Raw genomic sequence first — 15,689 nt, 5'->3', positions numbered from 1 at the left:
GGTCTGTTTGGGGCAGCTGCAGCTTATTGAATAATCTGCTGATAAACTGATTAAAAATAATCTGCGGATAGGCTATGTGCGGTTGTTATTACAAATTTTTATTTTTTTTGGAAAAACCATACTATTGCCAATAAGCTGCCACCACACCTTAGGTGCGGTGTGAAAACACTAATTTCTGCGTTTTGAAAACACATAAGCTGCCAAAACGCTTTTACCCAAACATGCCAGGTGCGTTTTCAAAACACCACCACACCAAATAAGCTGCCCCAAACGGACCCTTTAAATGTATTATCTTTTTGCTGCCAAAACGCTTTTACCCAAACATGCCAGGTGCGTTTTCAAAACACCACCACACCAAATAAGCTGCCCCAAACGAACCCTTTAAATGTATTATCCACACACAATTGCGCCAAACACTTTTCTTCCAGTCGGCACTTGCCTTTAAGTCTCCTCTTGCCAGTTCCCCTCCCTACCTCTCCAGCGCCGGTCACCGGCCTGTTGTCCTCCTTTCCCATTCAAGAATCCTGTCGTCATACCTACTCCTACCTCCTTCCACCTTATTTCCAGCAGTCAGCCCCACCTGCTCTCCCCCACTCCCCTGATCCCAGCCGCCAACGTCCCTGCTGCTTTAGGGTTTTCTGTTGCTTCTCTCTATAAATTTCTCAAGTTTTCGTCGCCGTAAGAATTGGTGTTAGATCTACGCTTTCCGCATCCAAGTCATGCTTGCAGTCGAAGCCCTAGAAAACCTAGTGCAGATTCAAGTCCACTTCATCAATAAGCTTCGAGTGATAAGGAATGCCTTAGTCTCTTTTTTTATCCTTTCTCTATATCCATTGAGAGAGATAGCCTTTCTCACAATGAATCGTCTCATTTCTTTTTTATTATCGACGGATCAAATTGCCTTCTCTGCTATGAATCTGTTTATCCATGCATTTCTAGTTTAAAAGTTTAAAAGTTCCACCACAAATATTCTTTAGGGCTGTAAACGAGCCGAGCTTGAGCGGGCTCAGGCTTGGCTTGTGTTCGGCTCGTTCGAAATAGCTTGTGTTCGAAATCTGCTTGTGTTCGTGTTCGGCTCGATTTAAATATTCACGTTCGTGTTCGGCTCGAAATGGACTCGTAAAAATTAATTTGAAAAAAAATAGATGTAGTGTGAGATTCGAACATGAGGTATTAATCACATTATCACTGATGCGTTATGATTTAATCTTATATATAAATATATATAATATATTATTATATAAATAATTATATATATATTTTTTTATTTCGAGCTAAAACGAGCCGAACACGTGCAAATAAAGAGCTGTTTGTGTTCGGCTCGTTTACAATTCGAGCCTTAAAAATTTGTTCGTGTTCGGCTTCACCAGCGAGCGAATGAGCCGAACACAAGCTATATAATGGGCCGAACATGAGCTAGCTTTTTTGACCGCACTACTACTTATTAGTATTATTACCCGATTAAGGCACGTTTTTCTTGAAGGCGGTCGTTGGCCAGCTTAAGTAAAAGCGTAAGCAGATGACATTTTTTAAATTATATCTGTTAAGCTTCTAGAACAGTCATTACAGTGTCTAATTACAGTCGCTAGACCCGTGATTAATCTACTAATCCTCCGTTTCAGTGCACAGTTCCTCAGATTTCCCCGTTCATCTTCTTCGTTGCCAAGCTTTACCCTATATTGTTCCTCTCATTCATCCCCAATTCCGGTCGCTTGTTTTCCTCTTGATCGAATACTACGATCGGATTTCGCGTTTTTGTAGTTCGATGGGCACTGTGTGGAAGTTTCTATTAATGTTTCTGATGCATCGGCTTCTGTGATCCGAGGCTAGACGGCCGTAGTACAGGCCGAGCAGGAGAAATATTGCACTTTTGTGGCTTTCTTCCCGCAGATGGGTTGCTTCCCTTGCTGCGGTTCTTCGGAGAACGGAAGGGAGAAGAAGGTGGAGGAGGAAGGGGGCAAAGGGGGTTTTAGGAAGGAGCCTGCATCGGCGCTCCCTGCGAACCAAGTGATGAGGGTTAGCTCGGGTAATCGTTTTTTTCCTTGTAATTTGTTTAAGAATCGAAACTTTTAGGAGATTTTTATGATTTAGAGTGAGGTGAGATTTAGTTAGGGTTTATCTTTCTGGGTCTATGGTGTTTTTTTGTGCTTCGGTTTTTGTCTGATAGAAGGGATTATACGTTTGAGAGAAATCAATGCAGGATTATGGAGTTTGTGTATAAGCTTCGTAATGAGAGACGTTTATTCTATTTTAATCGAGAATAATGGAATTGAAGATTGAAGCTGCCTGTAGATGTACAGTTCTCTTGATTCTTCATGTGAAAAGTTCTTGACGTGTTCTGCTCTGGTTGGCAAATTAGGATTTTAGTTGCCATACTCTAAGGCTGCATTGGGAAAAGAGTCAAATTTGACTGGTTTTTTATATTCCAATGTGAAAAAAGGTTCCTCAGCAGTTTCATGTAGTTTAGGTGAATGTAAATTGATGTGAATTCGAAGTTTAGGTGTTAGATATGTGAATACGTAAGAATTGGGCTCAATGTATGTAAACGCCCAAATCTGTTTCAGTGACAATTAATTTATCTGTGTTACTTCTTTTTCCTTCCTTCTTTGAAACTGACCTGCCATATGGAAAATCTGAAAGATCTCTGTCTGATTTGTCCATTTCTATGGATGCTAAATGCCAATCTGTCATGTTTCCAAGTATTGTGCTGATGAAAATCGGTGCCATGTTACTAAAAATTATTATTTTTTCTTGTTTTGTTTGTCGCCAACATTTTTCTAATGTGTGTTTTTTTTTGTTTCTGATTGATTTTATAGAGAAATCTAAGTCACGTAACAGTTCAGAGGCCAAGCAGGAAGCATTAGTCCCCAAAGAAGGAAACGCAACACATATTGCCGCACAGACATTTACTTTCCGGGAGCTTGCAGCTGCTACTAAGAACTTCAGACTAGAATGCTTGTTAGGTGAAGGTGGTTTTGGTCGTGTTTATAAAGGGCGCCTGGAGAATGGACAGGTTATAACAATTCATAATATGATTGGTTAAATTGGTTTTGGTGAATCTGTTTTTTGATTGAAGCAGCATTTTCCTACTAGAAGAAAGTTCAAATTTACTGAATTGATGTGCTATATTGCAATTAAGTTTCTTGTATTTATCATTTTAAGTTTTAAATCCTTTCTTTGTGAATGAGTTTGATAAGGTGACATTGTTTTTTCTTATAACCGGAATATAAAGCCTCTTCCATGGAAGATAGAGAGCAAATGCGTCATTATAGAAAGGGACAATGTGAATGTTTCTTAACTCTTTCAGAGAGTTAACGTATGGAAGAGTTTGGCAAGTCCATCAATGTATCAACCCAAATTTTCCATTTATTTTACATGTCAAATCGTTCAACACATAACCATCAACCCAAATTTTCCATTTATTTTACATGTCAAACAAGTTATCGTTCAACACATAACTAGAGGTGGAAATAGAGTGTCACATTGCTGTGCTCACATAGCCCATCAAAGGGAGTTTAGTTTGAAAGATGAAAACGAGCATCATGCTCTCTTTTCTCTTATTTTAGGTGACATGTCTCATTTCGTAAATGCCTAATGGCGAAGTTTTGTACATCTTTTGTATTTTCATATGGTAAGGCACACATAAATTTTCAAGAATATAAAGCATCTTTTATTGGATGGGATCTGCTTTAAGCCTATATTTTTTTGCTTTAGTTATGGATGGTTTTACTGGACACTTACAGGAGGATGTACCTTGGTGTATGCTTTTTGTTGATGATATCCTTCTTGTGGATAAGACGAGAGAGAAAGCTCAGGAAAAACTTGAATTATGGAGGTCTATATTGGAGTCTAAGGGCCTTCATCTGAGTAGAACTAAAATTGAAGGCATGGAATGTAATTTAAGTAGTAGTAGGTCTAGTGACAAAAATGTAACTATGGGTGATCAAATTATTAAATGGTTGGAATGCTTTAATTCAAAGTGGTGGTGATATTGATGTAAATGCTATTAGTAGAATTTAAGTTGGTTGGTTGAAGTGGAGAAATGCTTCAGGCCTATTGAGTGATAGAAAAGTACCGCTTAGATTAATAAGGAAAATTTTATAAGATGGTGGTGAGACTTGTAATGCTTTATGGCGCTGAATGTTGGCCTTTAATTGAGAAGCATAATGTTAAGTTAAGTGTTCCGGAGATGAGAATGATTAGGCGGATGAGTGGCTTTGCACTTAGAGACAAAATGCAAAATGAATTTATCTGTGATAGGGTTGGTGTAGCTCCAGCGATAGACAAAATTAGAGAGAGTTGTCTTAGATGGTTTGGTCATATTAAATGTCGACCATCTGATGATCTGATTAAGAGAGTAGATGTTTTAGATTTGACATATGTTAAGAAAGGCAGAGGTGCAGAGGTCGACCTAGGAAGAATTGGGCATATTGTATAAAAAATGATCTTAATTTATTAAAATTAGATGATAATATGACACTAAATAGGATGCAACGGAGAAAAAGATTCATGCAGCTGAATGGCTTTGTTGTTGTTATTATTGTTGTATAAAGCATCTTCTGTAGAGAATTCTTATGATGCATCCACCTTTACTTTGAATTCTTTTTTCTGTTCACTTCTTTGGAATTTTCCTCATGGGATTTTTTTTTGAAATTATTACATACCAGAGAACGATGAAATGTTATTTTTGATAGGTTGTGGCTGTGAAGCAGCTAGATAGGAATGGCCTTCAAGGAAATAGAGAATTTTTGGTGGAGGTCCTCATGCTTAGCCTGTTACACCACCAAAATCTTGTCAATTTGATTGGTTATTGTGCTGATGGGGATCAGCGCCTTCTTGTTTACGAGTATATGCCTTTGGGATCACTGGAAGATCATTTGCATGGTTAGATTTTATGCTTGTGCCCCTAATTTGATTCTACATTTATAATTTTTGAACTATGTTTGTTTTACATTTTTATCTTAAGAATTTCAAGTTCTATGAAAATCAATGTTGCTTAAAGGATTGTTTAGATTAAAGTTTTCCTTATGTTCATTGCCGCTTTAGTCGGTGTTCAAATTCCTTTAATTGTTGCATTAACTTAAATGATAGAACTGGGCTCAAAGCCCCTGCTATTAGTTTCAATTGCTGCCCCACATCTTATAATCCAATTTTATTCCATATTTTTTCTTTCCAAGTTTGCATGTTTTTAGAAAAGACAGATTTTAGCATAGTTTTATATGTTACAAATGGTGTGCTACAGTATCCTTCTCACCTCCTTTCATTTAGGCGGAAATTTAGTTGGGAGGTTTAGCATAAGAAGCATTGTATTTCATTTATTGACATATGTGTTTGGTAACCTTATTTTTCTGCTTCGTAATAATGATTTTTCTCATGTTTTTCTAGCTAGAGCAATTACGATGTTGCTACCATTTTAGTATTTAACCTTAGTGTTCGTTTGGATTTTTATTTTTTATTTTTTATTTTCTGCTTTTTTTAAAGTTCAGAAAATATTGATTTAATTGCAGTTTCTAAAGTCAATGGGCTTGTTCATTGAAATTCAAGTAACATATTTGAAGTACATTCATGTGTTTAAAAAAGTATTTCCATAAATCAAGCTCTATACTACTTTTATATTCTATAACTCATTATCATCATTGCCGTTAAAAACATCATTTACCATTTCCTAATTATTTGGAGTTGGCTTTATGAATCCTTGTTCTTCATTCAATACATATCTTGTTGAACAATATCTTAGCTCTATTTTTTTCAAATCATTTTACTCAACTTTTAATCACGTTACATCACTTTTATTTTACTTTATGCTTATCCTTCTCGTTTCTAATTCATACACATAAATTTTTTCTACCTTTTATTGGCGCATCTTTAATTCGTCATTGTACATATCTAACCCACATAAATATATTTTTCACAACCTTTTATCCAATAGGTGTTAGTAACCATTTTTCATTTCTTAATCTATCATTTCGAGTTTTACCACATTTATGCTAGGGGTGGTTTGTTTTGCTGTAAAAGAATGTAATGTAAAAGACATTTAGTGTATTGAAAAGTCAATACTGTTATTTGGATAATACATTATAAATGCATGGATTTATAAGTTTGTGATTGCATGAGTACAATGAATATACTGAAGAAGGAATGCAATGTAAAACTTTGGAGCAAGAATTGACGACGACGGTTGGCCCGTGGTGGTTTGTGGTCGCCAATGGTGGCGGGTGCAGTTGCGGGTGGTGTGAGTGGTGGGCTGGGGTGGCGGCAGGCAGAGGCAAGCTATTGGTGGTTGGCAACAAATGACAATTGCGGAGGAGATCGACAGTTGTGGCTGTCTACTAGTTAGTTGTGATGTCGCAAACTGTCATAATTTGTAATGTATTTGAAAGTTGCCCAATTCCAACAAATTTTAAATACACGGGAAATGAATTAAATATTGTGTTTGAAATTCATTATAATATTACACAGGATTCCATATTTCTCAAATCAAATACCCAAACTTTCAAAACCATTACAATTGGAATGTAGTACCCCTCTTTTGCAACAAACCAAAAAGCTCCTTAGCTTGTTGATTCTTACCACTCTTAAATTAGTCCAACGCTTTGGATTTATGTAGCTTAACCAAACTAAATGTTGTTTTATGAAATTTAAATTCAAGCCTCCAATATAATCTCTTATTTGATGGTACACTTGAGGTACTTCTATGTTTTAACAACTCAATGCTATGAAATAGTTTAATCTATATCCCCATTTTCTAAATAATTAATTACACATGCTTATATTGAATACACCTTTAAATCACTTGATCATGATAATATTTCCTAGTAGCTATAATTTTATTCTCACTAAGATTTATTAGCATATCTTAAAAAAAAAAAGCTAATTAATATCTATGAGAATATAGTACAAATTGTTTTCAAATTAAAAATTATAATTACAGATTTATTTTCAGATGCTATAGTAAAAAGAACATTAACAAAATAATTAGTTAGAAATAATACTCTTTGATACATTTTCAATGTATATTAAATAAATCTCAGAACCAAATATATTATATAATTAATATAAATCACAAATAGTTACTTTCTTTTTTGGGTAATTTACTTATATAGAATCTATAACTATTAAATTTCTATATCTCACTCTCAAAGTTTGTTATTTACATATTTAGCACTTACAATATTTTTAAAAAATAACAATTCGTTAAATACCTAAAAGTCGTCACATTGCAAGCTTTGCCTATGCCATTTTTGGAGTTTGCTTGGTCATCGATGGAGATGTTAAGTAAGGTGACAGAGCTAACAAGGTCATCATCAGAGCTTACAGGGCGCCCATTGATGTGGTTATGAAGACGATGTCGATGGAGATGCCGAGGAGAAATGAGGGGGTAGTGAGATGGGAGCCGCCGATGAATTCTTACCTTCATGAATTAGAATATTTTATGTGATTGAATCAATGATGATTAATAATCTCCCTTGCTGCATTCTATTGATCTGCCACAATTAGATTGATGAATTAATGATCAAAAAGCAAAAAATCAATAGCCGAATGAAAACAAAGGTCTAGTCTTGTTTTCTGACCCTCAACACTATTGTAAACCCATCCATCTTTTTCAGATCATAAGTACACATTCTAAGAAAACCACTAATAATCATTTCTAGTCATTTATCCAATGCTAAGCCATTTTTCCAACGAGATATTTCAAATTAACCCAAACTGACCTAATCCAGACTACTTTTTGGTATTTTAGCCACCATTTTCTCCAAAATCTTTTAACATTCCACCAAAACCTCCACATCAAATTTTTTTACCTAACACACAAATTTTAGTATTTTATCTCATCTAAAGGCCACCCATTTCCATCATCCCTCTTTACCTTCATCCGTTTCATCCCAGAAAAACTGTACACTCATCACGTGAGCGCGACTCACAATGTTTTAATTGATCATTTCTGTCTTGTTTGCTTTGTTTCTCAGGAACCCGAAACTATTCAACTATGAAAAGGGTACGCGATTAGTCTTCATTGTTTTTGTTTATGTCTTTGTTTCCTCTCGTCATCTTTGTCTCTCTTTTCCTCTCCCTTTCTTTCTTATTTCTCCTTTCACCTCTTCTTAAAGAAATGGTTCCCCCATTCCCTTTCTCTGTAATAGTAACATTAGTATTACTAACTTAACGATAATTAAAACTGGACATTACAATCTTCTCAACTTAAAAAAATTCATCCTCAAAACTTACAGATCATAGCTCTGTTTATGATTATACACCTTATTACAAATTTTTAAATTTTATATTAAAGTTTTCCGTTAATTATCATGTTGTCTCTTCCAATACTATTCATATTACTTAATTTAAACCTTTCAAAGAAAATAGATATTTATATTCATCTTGGCTAAAATTTGTTTGATTTCAAAACAAGATACAAAAAAAATATAATGTTATATCTCACTATTTCAGGTTATTTTTTGAAAAAAGGGTTTAGAATGCTTATAATGGAATTCATATGCATTTACATACCTAATAACTCAATCCTTATATTTAGTTATATAACACTATAATATCTAAATTTCATAAAGAATAACATGCCGTTTGGAGATTAGGATGCTTTATAAGCAAATTTAAAGATTGAGGTGTCATATATATATATATATATATATATATATATATAGGTAAAAGTCCCCACCCCCAAAATAAAAACTAATCTAACTGTATTCACATAACAACTGAACGATTCTTGAAATTAATAATTTTTTCCTTGAATGATTTCATTGGTAGAGCTAAAGCTCCATAATCTTAATTTGTACTCTGATGTTATAACAGCCTTTATTGGGGCAGAAATTGAATCTTAGGTGTGTTAACTTATATATATTTTTGGATTTATTTTATTTTATTTTTATATTTTGCTTATTCTTTAAGCTGAAATAAAAGTATTTTTTGTTTTTTTGTTATTTATTATTTTCTAAAACAAAGTGCAAAAATATATTTGTTTTGTCATAGCTTTTAGCTTGTCTTAATAATAAAGTGGCTGTTTTTGATAACCCAACGTTTACTTGTACGGTGCCGATATTAAATTAGAGCAAGACCAATATTATAGAAAAGAATATTACTTATAATTTAAAAAATTTTATATAAAATGTCTCAATAATTTTATTGTGATAAAAAATTCATTTGACTGGTGATATTCTAAACTTTATTATGTGTATGATTCCAAAATTCTCTTGCAATATAGTCATGAAAAAGAGTAATATATTTTAGTCGAGATTGTGCAACATTAACATTAATGATATTGTGTGGTCCACCATTTGATTTAGATTCTTTTCATTATTGAGTATAAGATTCTTATTTTCAGGCATCTCAATTAATGTAATTTTTCAAGATTAGTTCAAAAATCATGTAATGTGCAAATGCGTTGACAATATTTTGTTTTGTGCATGCTATAAGGGTGCATTTTGTTAAGCACTGAAATGTAATTTTTAGATCTCCGAAGAATCACTTAATGGCATTTCACAGAGAAGAATGTTTTATTTAAAATATTGTCTTTAATGTTTAGTCCTTCACTGCTCTCATAATAATCACACAAATGATAATAGGGTCCTATATGTGGTGACAATAGTCTAGCATATTGGCATGTTGTGAATCAGTCAAGTAATACTTTTCTGTTTCAAATGTATTTGTCCTGCTAATTAAAAAAATGCTATTAAATAACATTTTCATACCTTCAAATGTTATAGTAAAGTTTAATTGATGATTTGACATGTCTTAAAAAATACCCTAGTATCATCTGTATGAGATTAATATTGGATATGAGCATAAGGCATGAAAAGTATAAATCGAAGCAAACATGGTTAAAATGTGTCAAATGACTTGCTAACATAAAACTCATGACAGAAATTAATAATAAAGAAAATTAATAACTTTCTGCTAGTTGTTTCAGTGGGTTCTTTTGCTATTTTGTTTCATTAGTAGAAAACCACTTATTTTGCACCTTCCTTCTTCCTTAATTGCTGTTCATAAAGTTATTGAATGTATTCGGAGAATTGAGTCAAAAGAATTCCATCCTCATGTTGTATTGATGGCAAGATAGATAAAAACAGAATTATACAATTAGCATTACAATGAACAAACTTAGGTGCTGTTTGGTTTGCTGTTTTAGTGGTGTACTGTAAAGTAAATACTTAAATTTTAATAATTTTAATGTTTTGTATGCTGTAAAATAAAATTATTGTGAATTTAAAGGGTATTTGACAAATTTAATGCTGCGGGAAACCAATAATAATATACTTCCATATCCATATCAGGAAATAAATTGACAACCAAATATAACCAAGTTCGTTCTTTATGAAAAATAATTTCGAAATGAATTTCCAAAATGCAATGCACTTTATACAATTATTATGTACACACTTGACCCTAAGCATAGGTTATGCAAAACTTCATTGAATATTAAAACATGAATCTGCATTGCTTGAGCAAATTACTAAATAAGTTTAACGTCTGGAATGGTATTGAAAAATTTGATGCTAAAAAAAACATCTGCCATCATCTGAAAGTTAGAATTGAACCCTTAATTTTGTATTTGAGGCATATGAAGACCATTTCCATTCACATTGATTCTTTCTTTAAACTTCTGCAAAGCCTTAGCATAGCGCAATTCATCTAAATTTTCAATCAAATTATGAAAATTCATGTATTCAATCAATAAAGATGTTGCCGATCCATTCCATGCTCATTGTTTTCCCATTATGTTTGCTTTATCTTTGAAACTTTTAATCAACTCATGTAGCATACTAGCAATGACCTTTGAAATGTTTATTTTTTTTGCATGTTTAGAAGGCAACTTTCATTTAAGCTTAGAGTTTCCTTGTTCTCCTGATCCGTAGGGCTTATGTATGACTTCATTTCACTCTTTCTATTCTTTTCTTCAGTGTTTAAAGGGAATTTGGGGGGTATATGTTGAATATTATTCTATGCAATGGTGTCACCATAACTATGACAAAGCCACTGAAACATCGATCATGCTTTCCTGTGAAATATTCATACGCTTTTGTTTACTATTTATTACTAATCAAACATTATTACTCTACATGGTTGATATTTGACATAATATATTACTAAATAGTAATATATATCTCATATAAATTGAATCAAATATTTTCTGCAGCAATTGCTTGACATTTGGTGGAATAATTTCGTTTAGCAGATTAGGAAAGTCTTTCTAACTACACAAGTACTAGACTTATTTCTCAGTTGATTTTTTTTTATATATTTTTTTATTGCTACTTCATAGCATTGCATAATGCATGACCTAGTTGTTGGGAGAAAAGTAGTTGTTTGTCTTTTTCCATCCATGACATCAATTTTAATGAGTTGCATAAAAATTTACTCATTTTTGGGATCATTGTGGCTCGTACCAATCTTAGTTATATCATTATCTTATAAATTTAAATATAAAGAAGTAATGTATCATTTGTTGTCTCCTCAAAGGGAATATTATAAATAGCACAAAGAACTATGTGACAATAATTCTTAATATTCTTCTCTATATTTTTAGATACATTATGGATGTTGAGAAAGTCATTCGTTGGTATTATTTTTTGAAGAATTACTAAATTTCTATCGAGAGCAAACATCAATTGTTAGGTTTTTGTGGATTATCATCATAATTGCGTCATCATGTCTTTTGTGATTTCTTTTTATACTGGAGTCCTATTTTACGTTTGAGCATGAGATGAATTGCTGCTTCTCATCAACCAGTTTGGAGCAGGAAATCTTTTTGTTTTCTTTTAAACCTTCTCGTTCTTAATACTCTTCTTTTGAATGTTGCAAAAATTATCTGTAGAAGTGGTGTTAATGTTGAAGTGAACCAAGTTCTACATCAGATTCGTTGAGCTCCGCAATGCATATTGAATCAACAACGGCTGGCTGAGTTGTGAAGTACCGTGAACAACTTCGATGATTCAAGATTTATTGGAGGAGGTGGTTTCAAGAAACATGTATAGGTCAAAGGGAAATTTGAAAGAGATGGTATAGAGAATATTATATTTTGTTTTATAAAATCACAAGATCACAAAATACAGGATAAAAATTCTTGATACAGAAGTTTATTCTCAATAGTACATAGAACACTTTAAAAATTGCATTTCTATGTTTGGAGGAAGAGCTGAAAGGGAGGGAGTAATGATCAAGAGAGGAGCTGAGATTGAAGAAGCCTATATAATCGAGGACATTAAGTTGTTGAGAAGGTTTCGACAATTGACATTGTTAAAAGGAGTCATGATTGAAGGAGCCAACTTGATAGATGGTGTTTAGATATATAGTAGGCTCCGACAAATGACGATGTGAGAGTTGTTATAGCCATAAGAAACATATTTGAATGTTTTTAGGTTTTTGGCGGTATTGTGAATGCTAGAATTTAGGTGAGTGTAACATTTAAGTTATATGTCATGAAAGATTTTTTAGGAAAGTAAAAACATTTAAATGTTATTTTCAATGTTTTATAAAAAAACAATTTATTATTTTTAAATTAAGTAAAAAAAAAGAAGACAAGAAATGCAAACATACTTTTTGTTGCTGACATTTAAATGTTATTTTCAATGTTTTATAAAAAAAACAATTTATTATTTAAGAAAAGAAATGCAAACATACTTTTTGTTGCTAACTATTTTTTAATAAACAAATGTAAAAAAAGTTTAAAATAAAAATTGATTCCATACAACCTGTTAGAGTTTAGTTGTATCACAATTTTATCCTTTTTATTTTAAGTGCTCCTACATGTTAGCTTTTGTTTCATATTTTATTGTAGAAAGTAAGATGCTATGCTATGTGAGCCAACCTTTTTAATGTAGTTTCTCTTGATTGTAGATAGGTTTCCTTCTTTCATTTAAGTTCCTAACTTTTTGCGGCAGCACTTTCCCACATTTTCTTCTTCATTTGGATTCATGTTAATGCCAGAAAAAAAACACCATAGCAGTAGCAAGTGTGGCCTAACAGTAATATGGCGGAAGGCTAATGGAGGACAATGCTAATGCAAGCCTACTGTCCGTGACAAGAGCAGTAATAAGGGATTCATTGGACAAAAAATAGAAGGCGACACAACATCAACAATAAAGGAAGAACCTGAATGCATGGTAGTACAAAGCAACGTAGAATTGCAAAACATAGTGTACCAAATAAATTGAAGAAAGAAATATATAATAAAATATTTTTTTTAGAGTTCTCTCAATCGACTTGATATCATATTTGCATTGAATTTTTTGACATGATGACAAAAATCTTGATTGATAATTGTACATGGCTATAATAGCACGCATGCAAAAGATCACATTCAAATAAGTAATACATTGTTAATAAAAATGTCTTCTCACAAGAATTTAACATCGAGTATTGAATTAGATTGTTTGGCTATTATTTAGATGATCAAAATAGAGTGTAAAAACAAAACTAAACTAACCCAAATTTTACCTAAAAAAGAAATATTACCTATCAAAATTTAAGATTTATAAGAGAAATCAATCTGACTAAGACTGTAGATTAGATTTTATCTATGATATCATAGTTGGCTAATTTTTAAATTAATACCTTTTTCTGTTGAAGATTAGTGGTAGCTGCACATTTCTCTTGAAAGGCTAGAGTTTTTTTCTCTACCCAATTTTGTTGCCTGTCAGTGATAAATTTGATGAGAAAAATTGTTGACACTCTTCGGATTTCAAAATTGACTACATAGGTTATTTACAATTATTTCTATTTTTCGATTAATTTACTGTGTTATTGTGTCTGTTTTTCCCCTTTTGATTTTGAATAGATTTCCTAAACAATTAGTTGGTGAATTAAACAATCAATAGACGCTAAGGTCTATAACGAAACACACGATAGCTATTAAAATAAAAATTCTAAGAATATCATTAAAAATAGAATCCAACACAAACTATCATAGTTACATCCCATCCCTAAACATGAGTGTTTAGTCCATCTTCTCCTCAACCCCCTCTAAGAAGACTAACACTAGTGCCACTGGGGCTTCTCAAATTGATTGCAGAAAAATGGTGCGTTCGAATAAGTGTAGCTGCTCTTCTAAAATCCTTGATGGGTAAGAGAACGATGTTTTTCCCCTTTTTCGTGATGCATAAGTGATCTTGAATCCATTGTGCTGGGTCTTGAGATTGAATTACCATAGCCTCCCGACAGGATGTCGCTGACTCCATTTCACACCACATCTGGTCCTGCAGTTGATCGCAGATGAAAAACTCTACTAGGCACTGGTGATACACTCATATCTCATTTCCTTTCTTCAACCACGTCAGAGGATAGTGCTGGGAGTGTTTCTACGTAGCCAGATCCAACTTCATCACTATGAAAGCAAAGATTACGTTCTCATAGCTTGTTCCGTCAATGATGAAGTTGTAAACTTTTCCATACTATACACCTGGTGTGGAGATACCGTGCCTCAAACATGAGTGATTCCTCTATAGTTCCGTCTACAGAACTCCACTTACAATTAGCATTTCTCCTTCATTTTCTTGGAGTTGGTATTCCTCACCCTGGTCCTTAGCTGTTTCTTCATCTCTCACTTCCTCTATGACACCTTGCTTGTTGAAGGACATCGCTTGGCTCGTCGGGCAGCTGGATGCCATGCTGCCATATCCATGACATCAAAAGCATTTTTGGACTGGAACTATATCGGGCGTGATGCTCTTCTTAGGTGTTTTTTCCCACTTTGATTTGTTTTGTCAGCACCATGTCTCGTCCTTCCCACTCCTTAAGTGCTCCTGTTTGGTTCTCCCACTATAAGGGTTGTTTGAGCGGGTACCTCTGCTGCATTTGTTGTCTTTCCACCTTTAGTGCTAAGGTTTGCACATCCCTCAGTGTCCAATAGGCTTGCAGTTGGACCACGTTACTGATGGCGGGCTTCAGGCCTCCCAAATACTTGACTATGGAGTGCTCCTCTGTCTCTCTCAATTCACATTTTAACTTGAGCTACATAAATTCTACCTTGTATTCCTCCACTGATAGCTTTTTTTGCTGTAGGTAGTAGAGTTTCATGAAATTATTCTGGCAGTAGTGAGGGGTTAGGTACTGCTCCTGCATCACCTTCTTCATCTTATCCCAAGAAGTGATTTTTGCCCGTCCTCTCTGTATTTCCCTTTTAGGTTTTTCCATCACGAAGAGGTATTTTTTGTAAGCTTGATGGCGGTGAGATTTACTCTTCTGTCATCATGCACATTCTTGTTTCCAAAGATTTGCTTAACAGTCCGCATTCACTCAAGAAAATCATCTGGATTCATCCTCTCGTTGAAGTTCGGTAGGTCTACCATAACTCTCAAATTTTTGTGCTCTTCAGCACGTACTTACTCCCTCAGCCTCCTCTTATACTTTTTTTCGAAACGCTCGGGCCGATTCTTCTTTTTCTTCTAGTCATCCCTATGAAAGGGATTCAACTGCTCTTCCGTTTCTCCATGGATCTCACTATTTCGGTCAATTGTGACCTCTCCCATGGTCCTTTTCTCAATGACCTTGGGCTATTGAAGCACTTGGCGGAGTATTCGCTATATGTCGCCCATGGTAAAGTCATGGTCAAGTTTCGATAGTTTTCTTTTTGACGACATGGTTATGATTTAGGGGTGGATGAGTGGATGGAGGTGTCTAGTGTGTATAGGTTTGAGGAATGAAAAATTTGAGTGATGGGGTGGGGGAGGGGGGGGGGG

General features: G+C 33.9%; 1 protein-coding gene across 1 annotated transcript in view; it reads left to right on the top strand.

The window, feature by feature from the left end:
- Window positions 1-1,556: 1,556 nt before the first annotated feature.
- LOC110024789 (serine/threonine-protein kinase PBL27-like) overlaps window positions 1,557-15,689 on the top strand; it is a 19,514-nt gene continuing 5,381 nt past the window's right edge. Inside the window, exons 1-5 of the mRNA XM_020724946.1 lie at window positions 1,557-2,026; window positions 2,817-3,013; window positions 4,695-4,884; window positions 12,940-13,008; window positions 15,400-15,557. Of these exons, the coding sequence (XP_020580605.1) occupies window positions 1,891-2,026; window positions 2,817-3,013; window positions 4,695-4,884; window positions 12,940-13,008; window positions 15,400-15,557 (750 nt within the window). The 5' untranslated portion in view covers window positions 1,557-1,890. The remainder of the gene's footprint in view (window positions 2,027-2,816; window positions 3,014-4,694; window positions 4,885-12,939; window positions 13,009-15,399; window positions 15,558-15,689) is intronic.

Source organism: Phalaenopsis equestris, unplaced genomic scaffold (assembly GCF_001263595.1).
Source record: "Phalaenopsis equestris unplaced genomic scaffold, ASM126359v1 Scaffold000276, whole genome shotgun sequence".
Lineage (NCBI taxonomy): Eukaryota > Viridiplantae > Streptophyta > Magnoliopsida > Asparagales > Orchidaceae > Phalaenopsis > Phalaenopsis equestris.
The sequence above is the reverse complement of the archived record's forward strand: the minus strand, read 5'-3'. Positions and strand labels throughout refer to the sequence as shown.